This window comes from Labeo rohita, chromosome 21, assembly GCF_022985175.1.
Source record: "Labeo rohita strain BAU-BD-2019 chromosome 21, IGBB_LRoh.1.0, whole genome shotgun sequence".
Taxonomy (NCBI): domain Eukaryota; kingdom Metazoa; phylum Chordata; class Actinopteri; order Cypriniformes; family Cyprinidae; genus Labeo; species Labeo rohita.
In genome coordinates, this window is record NC_066889.1 from 14,169,417 (window position 1) to 14,185,842 (window position 16,426).

At 36.3% G+C, this 16,426-nt stretch overlaps 1 protein-coding gene across 2 annotated transcripts; it reads left to right on the forward strand.

Annotated features, from left to right (window-relative positions):
- The first annotated feature begins 662 nt into the window (after window positions 1-662).
- Window positions 663-14,084, forward strand: st14b (ST14 transmembrane serine protease matriptase b). Of its 2 annotated transcripts, none has more exons than XM_051093850.1 (20): window positions 663-753; window positions 866-1,022; window positions 1,963-2,122; window positions 2,228-2,358; window positions 2,458-2,528; window positions 3,677-3,861; window positions 3,997-4,032; window positions 4,116-4,350; window positions 4,466-4,608; window positions 5,937-6,034; window positions 6,141-6,247; window positions 6,729-6,874; window positions 6,967-7,071; window positions 8,011-8,118; window positions 8,208-8,324; window positions 10,291-10,413; window positions 11,798-11,981; window positions 12,057-12,328; window positions 12,507-12,643; window positions 12,742-14,084. In XM_051093850.1, exons 2-20 carry the CDS (start codon window positions 927-929, stop codon window positions 12,901-12,903), a joined length of 2,616 nt encoding a protein of 871 aa, XP_050949807.1. In that variant the 5' UTR covers window positions 663-753; window positions 866-926; the 3' UTR covers window positions 12,904-14,084. The 2 variants fall into 2 exon arrangements, with proteins under 2 accessions (XP_050949807.1, XP_050949808.1); XM_051093851.1 differs by having other exon boundaries at window positions 869-1,022.
- The last annotated feature ends 2,342 nt before the right edge of the window (window positions 14,085-16,426 follow it).

Consider the following 16,426-nt stretch of genomic DNA (forward strand, 5'->3'; position numbering starts at 1 on the left):
GAGTGTTAATGAGACGGTCTTGATCTTAGGGGTGTTCTTGCTGCTCTCATGTGCCTCTTTTCTTAAATGTTTACAAAAAGATAGTCTGTCCATCATCATCACCATTCTCACGTGATAATTAACGTGTTATTTAACCTTTGGTACATTCCATACAGTACATGTCAAACAATTAAAATAATGCATCTGTTACATAATTCTGACTAAAAATTGAACTGATATTCAGTTAATTGTATTAAAACAGTAATTCTACAGAATAAAGAAAAAAGTTAAAAATCTCTTTCCATTTTACTACAATTTTAACACATTGTAGTGCTGACTGTATTTGTAGGTCATTTAAATTTATGAACCAAATATTCTAAAAAAAAAAAGAAAAAAGTTTTCTTTAGTTTATAGAAACCCATCTGTAGTGCTTATAGACAGAATATTAATTTAGGCTAAATTTACAACCTCAAAATAAATTCTTCTGCATTTTATTATTATTTTTTTTTTTAAAGATACACACCTTCAGGAACAGTTCGTAAAAGTGTTTAATACACGACTTTTAAAATTGTTAGTGGATTAGTAGTAAATATACGACACTTTTGATAATTCAGATCTCGTTTATTGATATATTTACAGTTATTCTGGTTTTCTCACGTCACGCCGGTGTTCTCGTTCTACAGGAAGTAGGTTACTGCAAAGGATGGTTGAGACGAACTCACCTGCGGCTCGAAACTGGGTGGGAAGTGAAACCTTACGATTTGCAATAAATATGTATGTTTTTCAAATACAAAACCCGCATTAAATTAAAATTAGCAGGGTTATACCCTCTGATAAAGGATCATGTAAAATAAGATGGAAGGCTAGTTTCTTGCGGTTTCTCCAGCAGACACCTGCCCGCGCGTATCACTGAGTTTCGCAGTAGGTGAGGACAAAAGGCCGCCTGCATGACACATGAACGGCAACACGAAGGACTGACAGCGACCAATTTGACAAATTCGTCGTATGACATGGAGCCACTCAAATCTGGGAAGAAATTTCCGGTATGTTTTATTCTGAATATCTTTTAATCTGAATTTCCACCGTTTCTGTCGTCATCAGCTGTAAAAGTTTACGATTCTTATCTTCTAGGACGTCATGTACAGTGCTGTTTATGTTTGGTAATTTTCACAGTTATATGCCTGAATTGCTCGGTATTAATGTTTTCTATCTATATATCTGTCTGTCTGTCTATCTATCTGTCTATCTCTCTGTATATATATATATATATATATATATATATATATATATACATACATACATACATATGACTGTATATATAGAAAATGTGTATATGTATTATATATAATATACAGTCATATATATGTGTGTGTGTATGTGTGTGTGTGTGTATATGTATAAAAAACCAACATATTATGTAACTGTATAATACATAACTAACATATGTATGTATATGTATGTAGAATATAAACCGAACAGTTCAGGCACATAATTGTGTGTGATTTAATTTGTTTTATATTGTCAAATGAATGGTTATATTGCTGTCACCGATTCACTTTAACACTTATGGTTTTATTTTCTAAGAATATTAAAAGTTGTGAGGTTAAGATTGTTATCAAAAAAAAACTTGTTTACCCAATGCTAAGAAAAGCTGGCGCTTGAGTCATGTGACCCGCTCACGCTTTTGCCGATGCATACTTGTTTGGGGTGGGTTGTTGACGCTGATGAGCAAGGTGTTGGTTCAGGATTTAGAAAACAGTTGTAACTGCATTGTGCCGTATACTCATGCTAGTGAGTTTGGATTGCTTAAGAGGAATAGCCTGTTTTTGACAAGGGTGGTTCAAATTTGCGTGTTAGTCATGTACAGTACAGTGCGTCCTTAGGGTTATTCTGGAGCGTAACTCATTCTCTTTTTAACAGTCACGTGTATAGACTAAAAAAAAAAACAAGTGTATTTTACTGGTATTTTGCGTTTCTCTGTAGGACCATGGCTTGGAGCAGACAGAGCAGTTTCTTCCAGCATCGGATGCGAAGAAGTTGCAGAAGAAGAGGGTGTCGTGCAGAACGATTATTGCAATAGGTGTACCCACAGTGCTTGCGATCACTGCATTAGTAACTGGACTGCTAGTGTGGCAATTCCATTGTGAGTTATTTAAGTTTTAAACAAACACACTTTTATTATCACCAGTACACATTAAATCTAAACAATTATCTTAAAATAATAACTCCAGCGTGTCCATTGTTACAGACAGGTATAATGGGAGGGTGAGGAAGATGTTCAGTGGTTATTTGACCATATCCAGTCAGACGTTCTCAGATGCTTATGAAAACAGTAACACCACTGAATATAAAGAACTGGCCTTAAAGGTCTCAAGACAGGTGAGATGGTCATGTTTCTTTGTTATGTTTTAGTTATTTATTTTTTACATTTTCTTTATGTCTGTTTAAAACTTTGCATCATTGTACATTGTCTTTCAGCTCAAAAGTATATATGGTCAAGTGCGGGTGCTGTCGAAGTACCATGTGGCGTCCAGTGTGCAAGGTTTTAGGTAATTTAAATAATTTGTACAATTATGGGTAGTTGACCTGAAAGGTCATTATTTACATTTTTATTTTTCTAATTTTTGTATAGTTATTAAATATGCATTTGACCTTGTATGACCTCATATTAACTGACTGCATGGAGTATTTGTGCTTTTGAAAACACTTTGCAGGAATATTTAAGTGGTAATATACATAAAATTATTTATATTTATAACATATTATTATTATTATTATGTTAAAGACAGCTGAGTAGATTTTCTTTCAGGTTTCTTTGATGAATATAAAGTTTAGAAGAACCGTTTTTATCTGAAATAGAAATTGTTTGTAACATTATAAATGTCTTTATCATCTCTTTTAATCAATTTAAAGCATCCTTATTTATTACCATTATTTCTTCCCCCCTAAAAATTAAAAAAATATGCTGATTCCAAGCTTTTGAATGGTATAGTGTGGTAAAATGTTACAAAAGCTTTTTATTTCAGATAAATGCTGACCTTTGGATCTTTTTATTCATCAAAGAATCCTGAAAAAATTGACATTGTTTTAAATATTGATAATGATAATAATAATAAAAATGTTTCTTTAACAGCATATCAGTATATTAGAATGATTTTCTGAAGGATCATGTGACACTGAAGGCTGGAGAAATTATGCTGAAAATTTAGTTTTGATTACAGGAATAAATTACATTTTAAAACATGTTCAAATAGAAAGCAGTTATATTAAATAGTAAAAATATTTCAAAATGTTACTGTTTTTGCTGTACTTTGAATCAAACAAATGCAGGTTTGGTGAACAGAAGAGACTTAAAAAAACATGAAAAACCTTACTGTTCAAATACTTTTGACTGGTAGTGCAAATACAGAAATAAAAATGAAATTGAAAAATATATAAATATTTAAAGCACATATATGATGTAAGAAGTAGAAATAAGACATATTTAGACATGCATGTGTGAAGATTCATTTTCAATTTTAATTTCATTGTTGAAAATATAGGTAAGACAACCTTGAATAGTTGACTCCAAAATCTTGTTTGAAACAAAACTGTCAGTCTATTAGGCATCAAAGAACATGTCAGACTCACTTCATACTGTGAGTCTCATTGATGTTTATTTGTATTGTAAGTTTCATTATCATTTTTTCCCCTTTAGCGAAGGCAGTAATAACGGTATCATCGCTTATTACCTGTCTGAGTTTAATGTACGGGAGTCCAGAGTATCTGAAGTGGACGAGGCCATGGCAACCCTGGATGGGGGAGAAAATGGAAGGAAAGCCCGGAGGGGGTCTGGTCGCAAGACTGATGATAGCCTCATCATTGACGGCATGACGTCAGGAGGTAAAGAAAGTTTCATATTACTTTCACAGTTTCAGTCTGTCACTTCTTGTAATCCAACCAGAAACTTCAACGAAATATGAGTATCATTTTAGTCTAGCACTATTGTTTATTCATATATTTTGTTGTGCTTTACAGCTGTGGATGCTCGGTTAGCTGGCAGAAACCTCAAACGTGAGTTAACAGTACTTTCCTTACATTTAGCTATTTATATGTGTTTACATATTAGACTCTATTCAACTTGTTCTGTCTTTTAGGCTCCAGTAAGAAGTCTCATCATGCCCATCAGAACCAGACAGAAATAATCCGCTCTCCAGGTTTTCCAGATTCCGCCTATCCTCCCAGCCTGTACACCGAGTGGCAGATTCGGGGCGACCCAGAGCACAGGATCAGATTGGAGTTTGACGTCTTAGACCTGGAGAAAGATTGCCAGAATGATTTCATCAAAGTGTACGACTCATTAGCACCATCAGAGAAGCAAGTCATAACGGAGTAAGCGTTTATACACTCCCAGTCATCCACTTCATGACATATGTGTCCGCGTATGTGAGATGTGTCACGTTACAAATGTCTGTTTTGATGGGATCTAACAGATGTGTTCATGCAGGAAATGTGGATATCGCTTACCTGATGAGAAGCTAATTTTCCTTTCCTCTGGGAATGTCATGCTGGTTACACTGGTTACAAATGAAGAGAAAAACTTCCCAGGTTTCAGGGCATTTTACTCGCAGATTCCAACCAAGGTTCAAGGTAGAGTTTATTGATATATTATAAATTCCTAAGTAAGGTCCAAAGTTCACTTTTTGACACACTTGTCAGTGGACTTGTAACAGTTACTTGTAAATATCTCTTACTTGTCATAAAACTGTATTTTGCAATGTCAGCAGTATAACCATGCTAACCAATGCTGCATTTATTTGATCAAAAATAATAATATTATTACGATATAAAATAACTTATGTTATTATATACAGGTAAAAATTGTTAGAAAAATTGTGTTTTTTTTTAACAAATACACTACCAGTCAAAGGTTTTGGACAGTAATATTTTAATGTTTTTTTAAAAAAGTCTCTTCTGCTCACCAAGCCTGCATTTATTTAGTCCAAAGTACAGCAAAAACAGTAAAATTGTGAAATATTTTTGCTATTTAAAATAACTGTTTTCTATATGAATATATATAATTTATTCCTGTGTTTAAAGCAAAATTTTCAGCAGCGTTACTCCAGTCGTCAGTGTCGCATGATCCTTCAGAAATCATTCTAACATGCTGATTTACTGTTCAACAAAAATATTATTATTATTATTATCAATATTTAAAACATATTTATTGAATAGTTTGTTAAATAGAAAAATCCAAAGATCAGCATTTATCTGAAATAAAAAGCTTTTGTAACATTATACAAAAAAAGGGGGGGGGGATAATAGAAATTAATACTTTTATTTAACATTGATGCTTTAAATTAATCAAAAGTGATGAAGAAGACATTTATAATATTACAAAAGGTTTCTATTTCAGATAAATGCTGTTCTTCTGAACTTTCTATTTATCAAAGAAACCTGAAAAATTCTTTTTAGCTGTTTTCAACATAATAATAATAAATGTATTTTGAGCAGCAAATCAGAATATTAGTGATTTCTGAAGGATCATGTGACTGGAGTAATGATCCTAAAAATTCAGCTTTGAAATCACAGGAATAAATTACATTTTAAAAGTTAATTTTTTTAATAGCAAAAGTATTTGAAAATTGTACTGTTTTTGCTGTACTTTGGATTAAGTAAATGCAGGCTTGATGACTAGAAGAGAATTCTTAAAAAAAAAAAAATTTAAAAATCTTTTGACTGGTAGTGTATGATTCTCAGATATGTTTATATGCTTCTCAAGGATCAGACTTACTTTTTACAATTGATTTAAACCACGTATTATATTGCATTTCTTTAATAAATAACCAGCCACTAGCGAGTAACTTGCCAAAGCTAGATGTTTAGCAAGTGTTAATGCTTGATACTGCTTGTATGTGTTAAATTAAGTAACTGTAAGCCCTATATTTGTGTGAATAATGTTTTGTCACATTATTTAGACTGCGGAGGGAAACTGACGGGGCTTCGCGGTACCTTCACATCACCTGGCTATCCCTCCCATTACCCACCTAAGTCTGAGTGTGTCTGGAACATTGAGGTAAAAATGATTTACCCTCAGTCTCATTCAACATTTTCTTCATCATTGATCAGTTCCTAACATTCAATCCTCTCACAATATTGTATGTTCTTCAATGTTCTGACAGGTTCCATCAGGAAAGCATATCAAGGTGAAGTTTGACAAGTTGTCTATACACAGTCCTGACCAAAATACCATCAGCTGTCCAGCGGACTACTTGGAGATAAGCTCCAGGTTAGACATAAGAGTAATCATCATTTACTTGAGTAGATGTTACTAACTATGAAATATAAAGAAATGTACCTTTTATACACCACCTCTGAAAAGCATTAAAAGTAAAAATGCTCATACTGTTACAAAAGATTTACAACTTTCTATTGATCAAAGAATCCTGAAAGAAATTTATCATGGCTTTCACATACATATTAAGCAAACAACACACTGTTTTCAGCGTTTGATAATAATAAAAATATTATTTAAGCATCAAATCAACATATTATAATGATTTCCGAAGGAGCGTGTGAAAACTGGAGTAATGATGCTGAAAATTCAGCTTTTCACAGGAATAAATGATGTTTTAAAATATATCAATATAGAAAGCTGTTTTAAATTATAGTAATATTACAATAATGCAGTTTTTACTGTATTAAATGCAGCTTTGGTGAGTACAAAAACATTTTAAAAATCTTACCCAAAACTGTTATTTTTATTTTAGAAATACTTTTAGGGTATGTGGAGAGAAGCCACCCAAAACTGTCTACACTATCAAATCAAACGAAGCCACCATCAAATTTCATTCTGACCTTTCTTATGTAAGCGAGGGCTTTTCTGCAGAGTTTCTGGCTTTTGAACCCACTGATCGTAAGTAGACTCATATAATTTTTCCTGCTGATATTAAACCACAATATTCCAAGTCGTTACACCATAACAAATCACAAATCACTTTTCCACAGCCTGCCCTGGGAAGTTCCAGTGTGATAATGATTTGTGTGTGTCCCCTAACCTAAAATGTGATGGCTACAACGACTGTGGAGATATGAGTGATGAGAGAGGCTGCAGTAAGTTCATACTATAGTTCTTGTGCTTAGACTTTGTATAATTGTTTTCTCTTAAAGGAGAAGTTCACTTCCAGAATCAAAATTTTATGATAATTTACTCACCCCCATGTCATCCAAAATGTTCATGTCTTTCTTTCTTCAGTCGCAAAGAAATTAAGGTTTTTTAGGAAAACATTCCAGGATTTTTCTCCGTGTAGTGGACTTCAGTGGTGGCCAATGGTTTGAAGGTCCAGATTGCAGTTTCAAAGGGCTCTGCACAATCACAGACGGTCATTTTTCAGAAATGCTTTACACGCATTATGTAATCACGTTGGAAAAGTCACACGCGGGTAGTTCTTCTTAGTTTATCTGTGTAGTCCGGTTCGAAAAGGTAGGGTAGGGCGAAAATCTCTATCTCGACTTCAAAATCATCCAACATTGTTGTTTTACCTTTCTTGCAAAGGGCGTTTGACTTTCTTTGCGTGTTCACTTTGTAAACACTGGGGCGGTACTTCTGCTTATGTCATGCGTTACCTTTACAACATCATTATGTAATGCACAAAGTCGGGCTGATGCAAGACGAGCATTTGTGGTTAGAATGTATGCATTTTTATTGTTTTATAAAAAATGACCGATCATTTCACTACACAAGACCCTTATTCCTTGGCTGGGATAATGTAGAGCCCTTTGAAGCTGCATTGAAACTGCAATTTAGACCTTCTAACCACTGATCCCCATTGAAGACCACTGTATGGAGAAAAATCCTGGAATGTTTTTCTCCAAAACTTTAATTTCTTTGCGACTGAAGAAAGAAAGACATAAACATCTTGGATGACATAGAGGAGAGTAAATATCAGGAAATTTTTATTCTGGAAGAGAACTTCTCCGTCAAGGTTTTAAGATACTATAATGTCAGAGTGTCATTTGGTGTCGCATTGCTTTCTTTACCTATGCATGCAGCATGTAATGAGACTCAGATAAAATGCAACAACGGCATCTGCAAGCCCAGTTTCTGGCGCTGTGATGGGGTGAACGATTGCGGAGATAACACTGATGAGCAAAACTGTGGTAAGGATAAAACCAGCACACAAAATCTTGAACTATGGAGCAAAAGTGATGAAAACGATTTCGGGTTTTTTGTTTGATTTGATCTGCAGGGAATTGCAAAGCTCAAGAGTTCAGATGTCGAAGCGGCCGCTGCATCCCAGCATATAAGAAGTGCAATGGCGGCGATGACTGTGGTGATGGCTCAGATGAATCTCAGTGTGAGAAATGTGAGAACGTTCATTCAATAAATACAAATGTTGACTGTCTTTTCAGTAATTGGCCTTATTTTGATCTCAAAAGTTAATATATAGTAAATTATATAATTATTATTAATGTATAGCTCTATTGTTTATTTACACTTACAGTGGGTACGGAAAGTATTCAGACCCCCTTAAATTTTTCACTCTTTGTTATATTGCAGCCATTTGCTAAAATCATTTAAGTTCATTTTTTTTTCCTCATTAATGTACACACAGCACCCCATATTGACAGAAAAACACAGAATTGTTGACATTTTTGCAGATTTATTAAAAAAGAAAAACTTAAATATCACATGGTCCTAAGTATTCAGACCCTTTGCTCAGTATTTAGTAGAAGCACCCTTTTGATCTAATACAGCCATGAGTCTTTTTGGGAAAGATGCAACAAGTTTTTCACACCTGGATTTGGGGATCCTCTGCCATTCCTCCTTGCAGATCCTCTCCAGTTCTGTCAGGTTGGATGGTAAACGTTGGTGGACAGCCATTTTTAGGTCTCTCCAGAGATGCTCAATTGGGTTTAAGTCAGGGCTCTGGCTGGGCCATTCAAGAACAGTCACGGAGTTGTTGTGAAGCCACTCCTTCATTATTTTAGCTGTGTGCTTAGGGTCATTGTCTTGTTGGAAGGTAAACCTTCGGCCCAGCCTGAGGTCCTGAGCACTCAGGTTTTCGTCCAGGATATCCCTGTACTTGGCCACATTCATCTTTCCCTCGATTGCAACCAGTCGACCTGTCCCTGCAGCTGAAAAACACCCCCACAGTATGATGCTGCTACTACCATGCTTCACTGTTGGGACTGTATTGGACAGGTGATGAGCAGTGCCTGGTTTTCTCCACACATACCGCTAGGAATTAAGGCCAAAAAGTTCTATCTTGGTCTCATCAGACCAGAGAATCTTATTTCTCACCATCTTGGAGTCCTTCAGGTGTTTTTTAGCTAACTCCATGTGGAGAGGCTTCCGTCGGGGCACTCTGCCATAAAGCCCCGACTGGTGGAGGGCTGCAGTGATGGTTGACTTTCTACAACTTTCTCCCATCTCCGACTGCATCTCTGGAGCTCAGCCACAGTGATCTTTGGGTTCTTCTTTACCTCTCTCACCAAGGCTCTTCTCCCCCGATAGCTCAGTTTGGCCAGACGGCCAGCTCTAGGAAGGGTTCTGGTTGTCCCAAACGTCTTCCATTTAAGGATTATGGAGGCCACTGTGCTCTTAGGAACCTTAAGTGCAGCAGAAATTTTTTTGTAACCTTGACCAGATCTGGGCCTTGCCACAATTCTGTCTCTGAGCTCTTCAGGCAGTTCCTTTGACCTCATGAGTCTCATTTGCTCTGACATGCACTGTGAGCTGTAAGGTCTTATATAGACAGGTGTGTGGTTTTCCTAATCAAGTCCAATCAGTATAATCAAACACAGCTGGACTCAAATGAAGGTGTGGAATCATCTCAAGGATTATCAGAAGAAATGGACAGCACCTGAGTTAAATATATGAGTGTCACAGCAAAGGGTCTGAATACTTAGGGCCATGTGATATTTCAGTTTTTCTTTTTTAATAAATCTGCAAAAATTCTGCAAACAATTCTGTTTTTCTGTCAATATTGGGTGCTGTGTGTACATTAATGAGGAAAAAAAATGAACTTAAATTATTTTAGCAAATGGCTGCAATATAACAAAGAGTGAAAAATTTAAGGGGGTCTGAATACTTTCCGTACCCACTGTGTATATATATATATATATATATATATATAAATATAAATATATATATATATATATATATAAATATAAATATAAATATATATATATATATATATATATAAATATAAATATATATTTATATATATATATATATATATAAATGTAACATGGAGGCTGATAAATATCCCTGCTGCCAACATAAGCAATCACCATATTAAGTGTCTCAGTTGGCTCTTTTGTATCCAGCCATAGCTGTTCACTGCGCTGCTCTCACATATAAGTGCAAGAATAACCAGTGCATTAGTAAACTGAACCCTATGTGTGATGGAGAGACTGACTGTGAGGATGGTTCGGATGAAGCTGAATGTAGTAAGTACCAGAATTTATCTGTCTTTCCTCTGAGAAATCATGTGGCATTTCATTTTCTATATATTTTAACTTGTAATTTATTCCTGTGATGAAAAGCTGAATTTTTAGCATTATTACTTCAGTCTTTAGTGTTGCACGATCCTTCAGAAATCATTCTAATACGCTGATTTGATGTTCAACAAACATTATCAATGTTGAAAATAGTTGTGCTGCTTAATATTTTTTGGAAAACTGTGATATATTATTTCAGGATTGTTGGATGAATAGAAAGTTTTAATAGAAAAGATTTACACTACCAGTCAAAAGTTTTTGAACAGTAATATTTTTAATGTTTTTTAAAGAAATCACTTCTGCTCACCAAGTCTGCATTTATTTGATCCAAAGTACAGCAATAACAGTAACATTTTGACTATTTTTACTATTTAAAATAACTATTTTATATTTGAGTAGATTTTTAAATGTAATTTATTCCTGCAATTAAAAATTTTGAATTTTTGAGCTGAAGTTTTAGCATCCTTCAGAAATCGTTCTAATATTTTGATTTGCTGCTCAAAAAACATTTATTATTATTACTATGTTGAAAAGAGCTGAATTGAATTTTCTTCAGGTTTCTTCGATAAATCAAAAGTCCAAAAAAACAGCATTTATCTGGAAATAGAAATCTTTTGCAACATTATAAATGTCTTTATCATCACTTTTTTTTAAATCAATTTAAAGCATCCTTGCTAAATAAAACTATTAATTTCTATCATTTCTTTCCCCCAAAAAAGTTACAAAAGCTTTTTATTTCAAATAGATGCTGATCTTTGGATCTTTCTATCTATCACAGAATCCTGAAAAAATATACTCAACTGTTTTAAATATTATTGATAATAATAATAAATGTTTCTTAAACAGCAAATCGTGTGACACTGAATACTGGAGTAATGATGCTGAAAATTCAGCTTTGATCACAGGAATAAAATACATTTTAAAATATATTCAAATAAAAAGCAGTTATTTTAAATGATGAAAAATATTTCACAATATTACTGCTTTTGCTGTATTTTGAATCAAATAAATGCAGGCTTGGTGAGCAGAAGAGAATTCTTTAAAAACATTCAAATTCTTGTAGTGTATGTGAAAGAAATCTTTATAATAAATGTGGAATAGAACAAAACATAACATGTTTATTACAATATTTAATGTTTTATAAATTCTATGTACAGTGAATTGAATATCAGTTCGACAGATTACAATATTTCAAAATTGACTTGATGTTAATTGTTGGACAGAACTCTCTGTTTCATATGTATTTCTCATCTGTTTCAAACTAGATATGTTTTATGCTATGAAAACGTGCCATTATTAGTATATGCATTTATGTCTGTTTGTTTTGCTGTAGAATGCGGGACGAAGCCCTACAAGTCCAGTCGTATTGTTGGTGGAAAGGACTCGAATGAAGGAGAATGGCCCTGGCAGGTCAGCCTCCACATGAAGACACAAGGTCACGTGTGCGGGGCGTCTGTTATCAGTAACCGCTGGCTGGTCACTGCTGCTCACTGTGTGCAGGACAAAGAAAAATACAAGTGAGTTCCTACCTTGTTTGGCCCTCTTCACCTCTCCTGCTCTGATCCTGACTGATTGTCTGTTTTATTTGCTAGATATTCCCAGGCTGACCAGTGGGAAGTCTATCTAGGTCTACATCACCAGAGTAAGACTAGTAAGTCAACCCTAAGACACGTGAAGCGCATCATTTCTCACCCTCAGTATGATCCCATGAGCTACGACAATGACATCGCACTGATGGAGTTGGACAGCCCTGTAACTCTCAGCCAGAGCATCTGGCCCGTCTGCTTACCGGACGCCACGCATGATTTCCCAGTAGGCAAATCTGTCTGGATCACAGGCTGGGGCAAACTGAGAGAGGAAGTTGGTAAGTCATATAACAACCTAGAATATCATTCAAAAAGTTGGCGTTGATAAGATTTTGTAATGTTTTTGAAAGTCATTGATTATTTGTTTGTAGTGAATGTCACTACAAGTACAAATTATGACATAATAAGGGCCTAAAATTGTTACTAAGCTCAGAAAATGTCTTCTCCCTGCTTTAGATGATGTTGCATCAGTGTTGCAGAAGGCAGAGGTGCGCATTATTAACAACACTGTGTGCAACAAGCTGATGGATGATGGGATAACACCACGCATGATCTGTGCAGGTGTATTGGCTGGAGGCGTAGACGCATGTCAGGTGAAATAACACATCTTGTGTTTTTTTTTCACATTCAAATACATATCATAGGCTAACATTTCTTAGTAACACACCTATATTCCTCATTCCTCTGCCAGGGTGACTCAGGTGGACCAATGACTTCCACTGAGAACAATGGCCGCATGTTTCTCGCTGGAGTGGTGAGTTGGGGAGATGGCTGCGGCCGCAGGAACAGGCCTGGCGTTTACACACGTGTCACAGAATATCGCAGCTGGATCAGGGAGATGACAGAGGTATAATGTCACACTGGTGACAAGAAATGGACTAAAGCATAAAATGTATTAAGAGTTATTGAGGATTATTAAAGCATTCGCATTCAGAAGCCATAAAGATTCCTATAATCAGGCTAAATGTACACAGAATATTTTCTTTGACCTTAATTTTCCACGAATATAGTTTCTTCATCTATTCTTTAAGTGTTTCTGTATGTATTTACACTCTTAAAAGAGTTTTGTCTTTGTGAATTATGCTGTTTTTGAGCTCAAATGTTGCTCTTGCTGTGGAGGAAAAGTATTCTTGCTGCCTTGCTTATGAAGTCATTACAACTTGAGTGATTCTCAGGGATTATTGTTGGCGTAATGTTAATTAACTGTGTTTTTCAATTACATTGTAATTACAGTTTTGTCAGCTTTCATACCAAACAGACTTAATGATCAGATCAATGCACAAACGGCAGTTGTTGCCCTGCTTAATGTCATTTTAATTTTAAAATATATGCTTATAGCTTTGTATGTTCATGGCAGACTAAGTATATTTTGTTTGTGTGTATAGATTAAAAAAAACTGTGTTCCTACTCCTTAAATTACTTCTTTACCATTGGAATTTTGAAACTTGAAATATGAAAATGTCAGCATTTTTTTAAATAACTGGTAATTTTTTACATATAATTTTAGTTTTGTTTACACAATGATCTTTGATTTACTGTTCTGTGTATCTGTGATCTTTAGTTGTAATATTGTTTTTTAAAGTTTTATTTTTGTTATTGTCCTCCTTGGGGGATTGGCGTTCCCATAATGTGCCTTGATACTTAAGTGGATTCTTTGTTAAACATTAAAAGGGAAATTCTAATCTGCTTTGTATTTACTTATTTTTTTATTTCGTTTTTTTTAGGAGTTTGTGCTATGTTTTAAGATATGAAATGACAAAAAAAATTACATTCATTCAAATATAACATACATTTCAAATATAACAAATTTTACTTGTAAATACATTAAAAATAAAGACAGGGATAGATTATGAAAATGTCTATGAAGATCATTGAATATTTTTAATTATTTTAAAGTGTTTTTTTTGTTGTTGTTTATATATTGTACAATGATATCTATGTAATACCTTATTTCCTTAAAACTGAAAAAGCGTGCAATTATGATATTTGCATTTGTGAAATTTACACAGAAATAAAATTAAATTCATAATTAAACTTGTATTTTTTGTGAAGAATGAAACCTATGCAAAAAGTGCAATGTGGATGGCTGAACAAGTGCATAATCGGCTGTGAAAAATTTCACAAAAATGGTCTTTCGCGTTGCGGAAACATGCTTATGACAAACTCCAGCTTACTCTGAAGGCTTAACGTTCATGTAGCTGCATAAACAAAATGGCATTTCAGCCCGTCAAAATGGCAGAATTTTCTTCTTCAGTGCAAAAATCATCTCACTGGACTCTAAAGAAGAACGAAGACGCCTGCTTACTTCCTGTAGATGAGCCCTGGCAATGGAAAGATGTTTCTCTTCAGTGCTTGTCCCTTGTGGCCATCCAGAAAACATGAGCAAATTTCCTAGGAGCAAATTTTAGCGGGATTGCTTCAAATGTTATGCCAGAAGTGTGGCTCGTGCAGGGCACCCAGGCAAGCCCATGCTGATTCTCACCCTGCTTCACTTGGGGATTGCCTTCATTCATGAAGGCGGCCCTGCTCCTCCTGTTCTCCTATTTCTTGCCTCCGAGGAACCTCGGAGGAAGAAATAGCGGAGTCAGGAGGCTGAGCAATCGGGCTTAAGTGATCTCACGCTGGGACAATGGTTTGGTGTCTTTCCATGGATCTGTGGAGGAAGCTGATGATTCCATGCAGACGCTAACAATCTGGATCTGCATGCTACAAAGGCAACTGTGCAGGCATGGCCACCTCTGGCTGAATCTTACAGAGATCAATGTCACCTTCCTTGACTCCCCAGTTTCCCCCAAGGGGTTATTCGGTCCTACCTTAGACAGATTCACAGAGCGCTTCGCTGCGGCACAGCACCACTTTGTTGCAGGCCATGCACCACTTCTTATCTCAGTGGCTGGTTCAAGTCACCCAAAGGTTTCCCAGCAACCTGTAAACCCTGCTGAGTCTCCCGGTTAGCCACAGTCCAAAACCTGAGCTCTGACAGGCACCCTCAGACAGCTAAACACCACCCCTTTTCTAAGCACCAGGGCCCCCGCCTCAGAGTGATGTTGGATCCGGAGACACACAAGCCATCCTGATTTCAAAGCAGAAAGGAAAAAAGCAGAGAAACTTTTACAGCCTCTGCTTCCTTGTTCCCAAGAAAGATCTTCAATCTCAGATACGAGCTGTGCCCTAATGAGATGTCTGTTTAGGATGTTAACTAAGTTTTATCAGTGGATCTGAAAGATGCTTAGTTTCACATCCAGATAGCACCTCATCACAGACCGCTTTTGAGATTCGCATTTGGGGGGGGGTGGCGGCTTATCAATAAACAGTCCTACCATTCGGACTGTTTCTGGCCCTGTGCACTTTTAAAAAGTGCGTGGACAAGTTTTTTTTTTTTTTTTTAACTCTGAGGCAGATGGGAATCCACATTATGAATTGGGACATGATTGGGACAGATTTCCAGCTGGAAGGTGGTCACGACAGATGCCTTCAACCCGGGGAAAAATGGCGTTCAGTTCCATGATTGGCCCAGCGCTTACCTGTATGCCTTCCCTCCAATTGGAGGGAAGGTATACAGGCCATCAGACAAGTCAGGGAAGTCGGATGCTCAGTTCTCCTGTTGGCCCTCTCCGGTGGAACTAGACATGGTTCCCCCAAGTTGATTCAGCTGCTGTCAGCAGCCCCTTGGCCGGTTCCGTTGAAGAAGGACCTCCTCTCCCAAGGAGAGGAGAGACATGATTTGGCTTCCCTAGGCCGAGCTGTGGAGACTTCATGTTTGTCCCATCGACTGCTGTCTTTACAGCTCTGCGTGAGGGTAATTAACACCATTTTGGAGGCTAAAGCCCCATCTACAAGACGCCCCTATGCCCTTAAGTGGTCTGTGTTCTCTGACTGGTGTGCAGTCTGGAATGAAGACCCATCCTCATGTGATGTGTCATCCATTTGAACATTTCTGCAAGAGGAGCTGGATAAGGGGTGCACCCTGTCCACGCTCAAAGTATATGTGGCAGCCATTGTGGCGAATCACAGTCTTGTGGCTAGCCAGTCAGTCAGTTTTTGTAGAGTGCTCTAGTTACTTTCGGCAATCAGAGCAGCTCTTTGTATGCTTGTAGGCCGCTCTTAAAGGAAAGTCCACTTCCAGAACAAAAACTGACAGATAATGTACTCACCCCCTTGTCATCAAAGATGTTCATGTCTTTCTTTCTTCAGTCGTAAAGAAATTATGTTTTTTGAGGAAAACATTTCAGCATTGTTCTCCATATAGTGGACTTGTATGGTGCCCCGAGATTGAACTTCCAGAATGTAATTTAAATGCGGCTTCAAATGATCCCAAATGCGGTTGTAAATGATCCCAGTCGAGGAAGAATGGTCTTATCTAGCAAAACGATTGG

Bases quoted from the DNA above. Each gene is read 5' to 3' on its own strand.
- st14b (XM_051093850.1), top strand. From the start codon at position 927: ATGACACATGAACGGCAACACGAAGGACTGACAGCGACCAATTTGACA. The intron at 6,035-6,140 runs GTAAAAATGATT...ATGTTCTGACAG, and splicing joins AGTGTGTCTGGAACATTGAG to GTTCCATCAGGAAAGCATAT. The intron at 10,414-11,797 runs GTAAGTACCAGA...GTTTTGCTGTAG, and splicing joins TTCGGATGAAGCTGAATGTA to AATGCGGGACGAAGCCCTAC.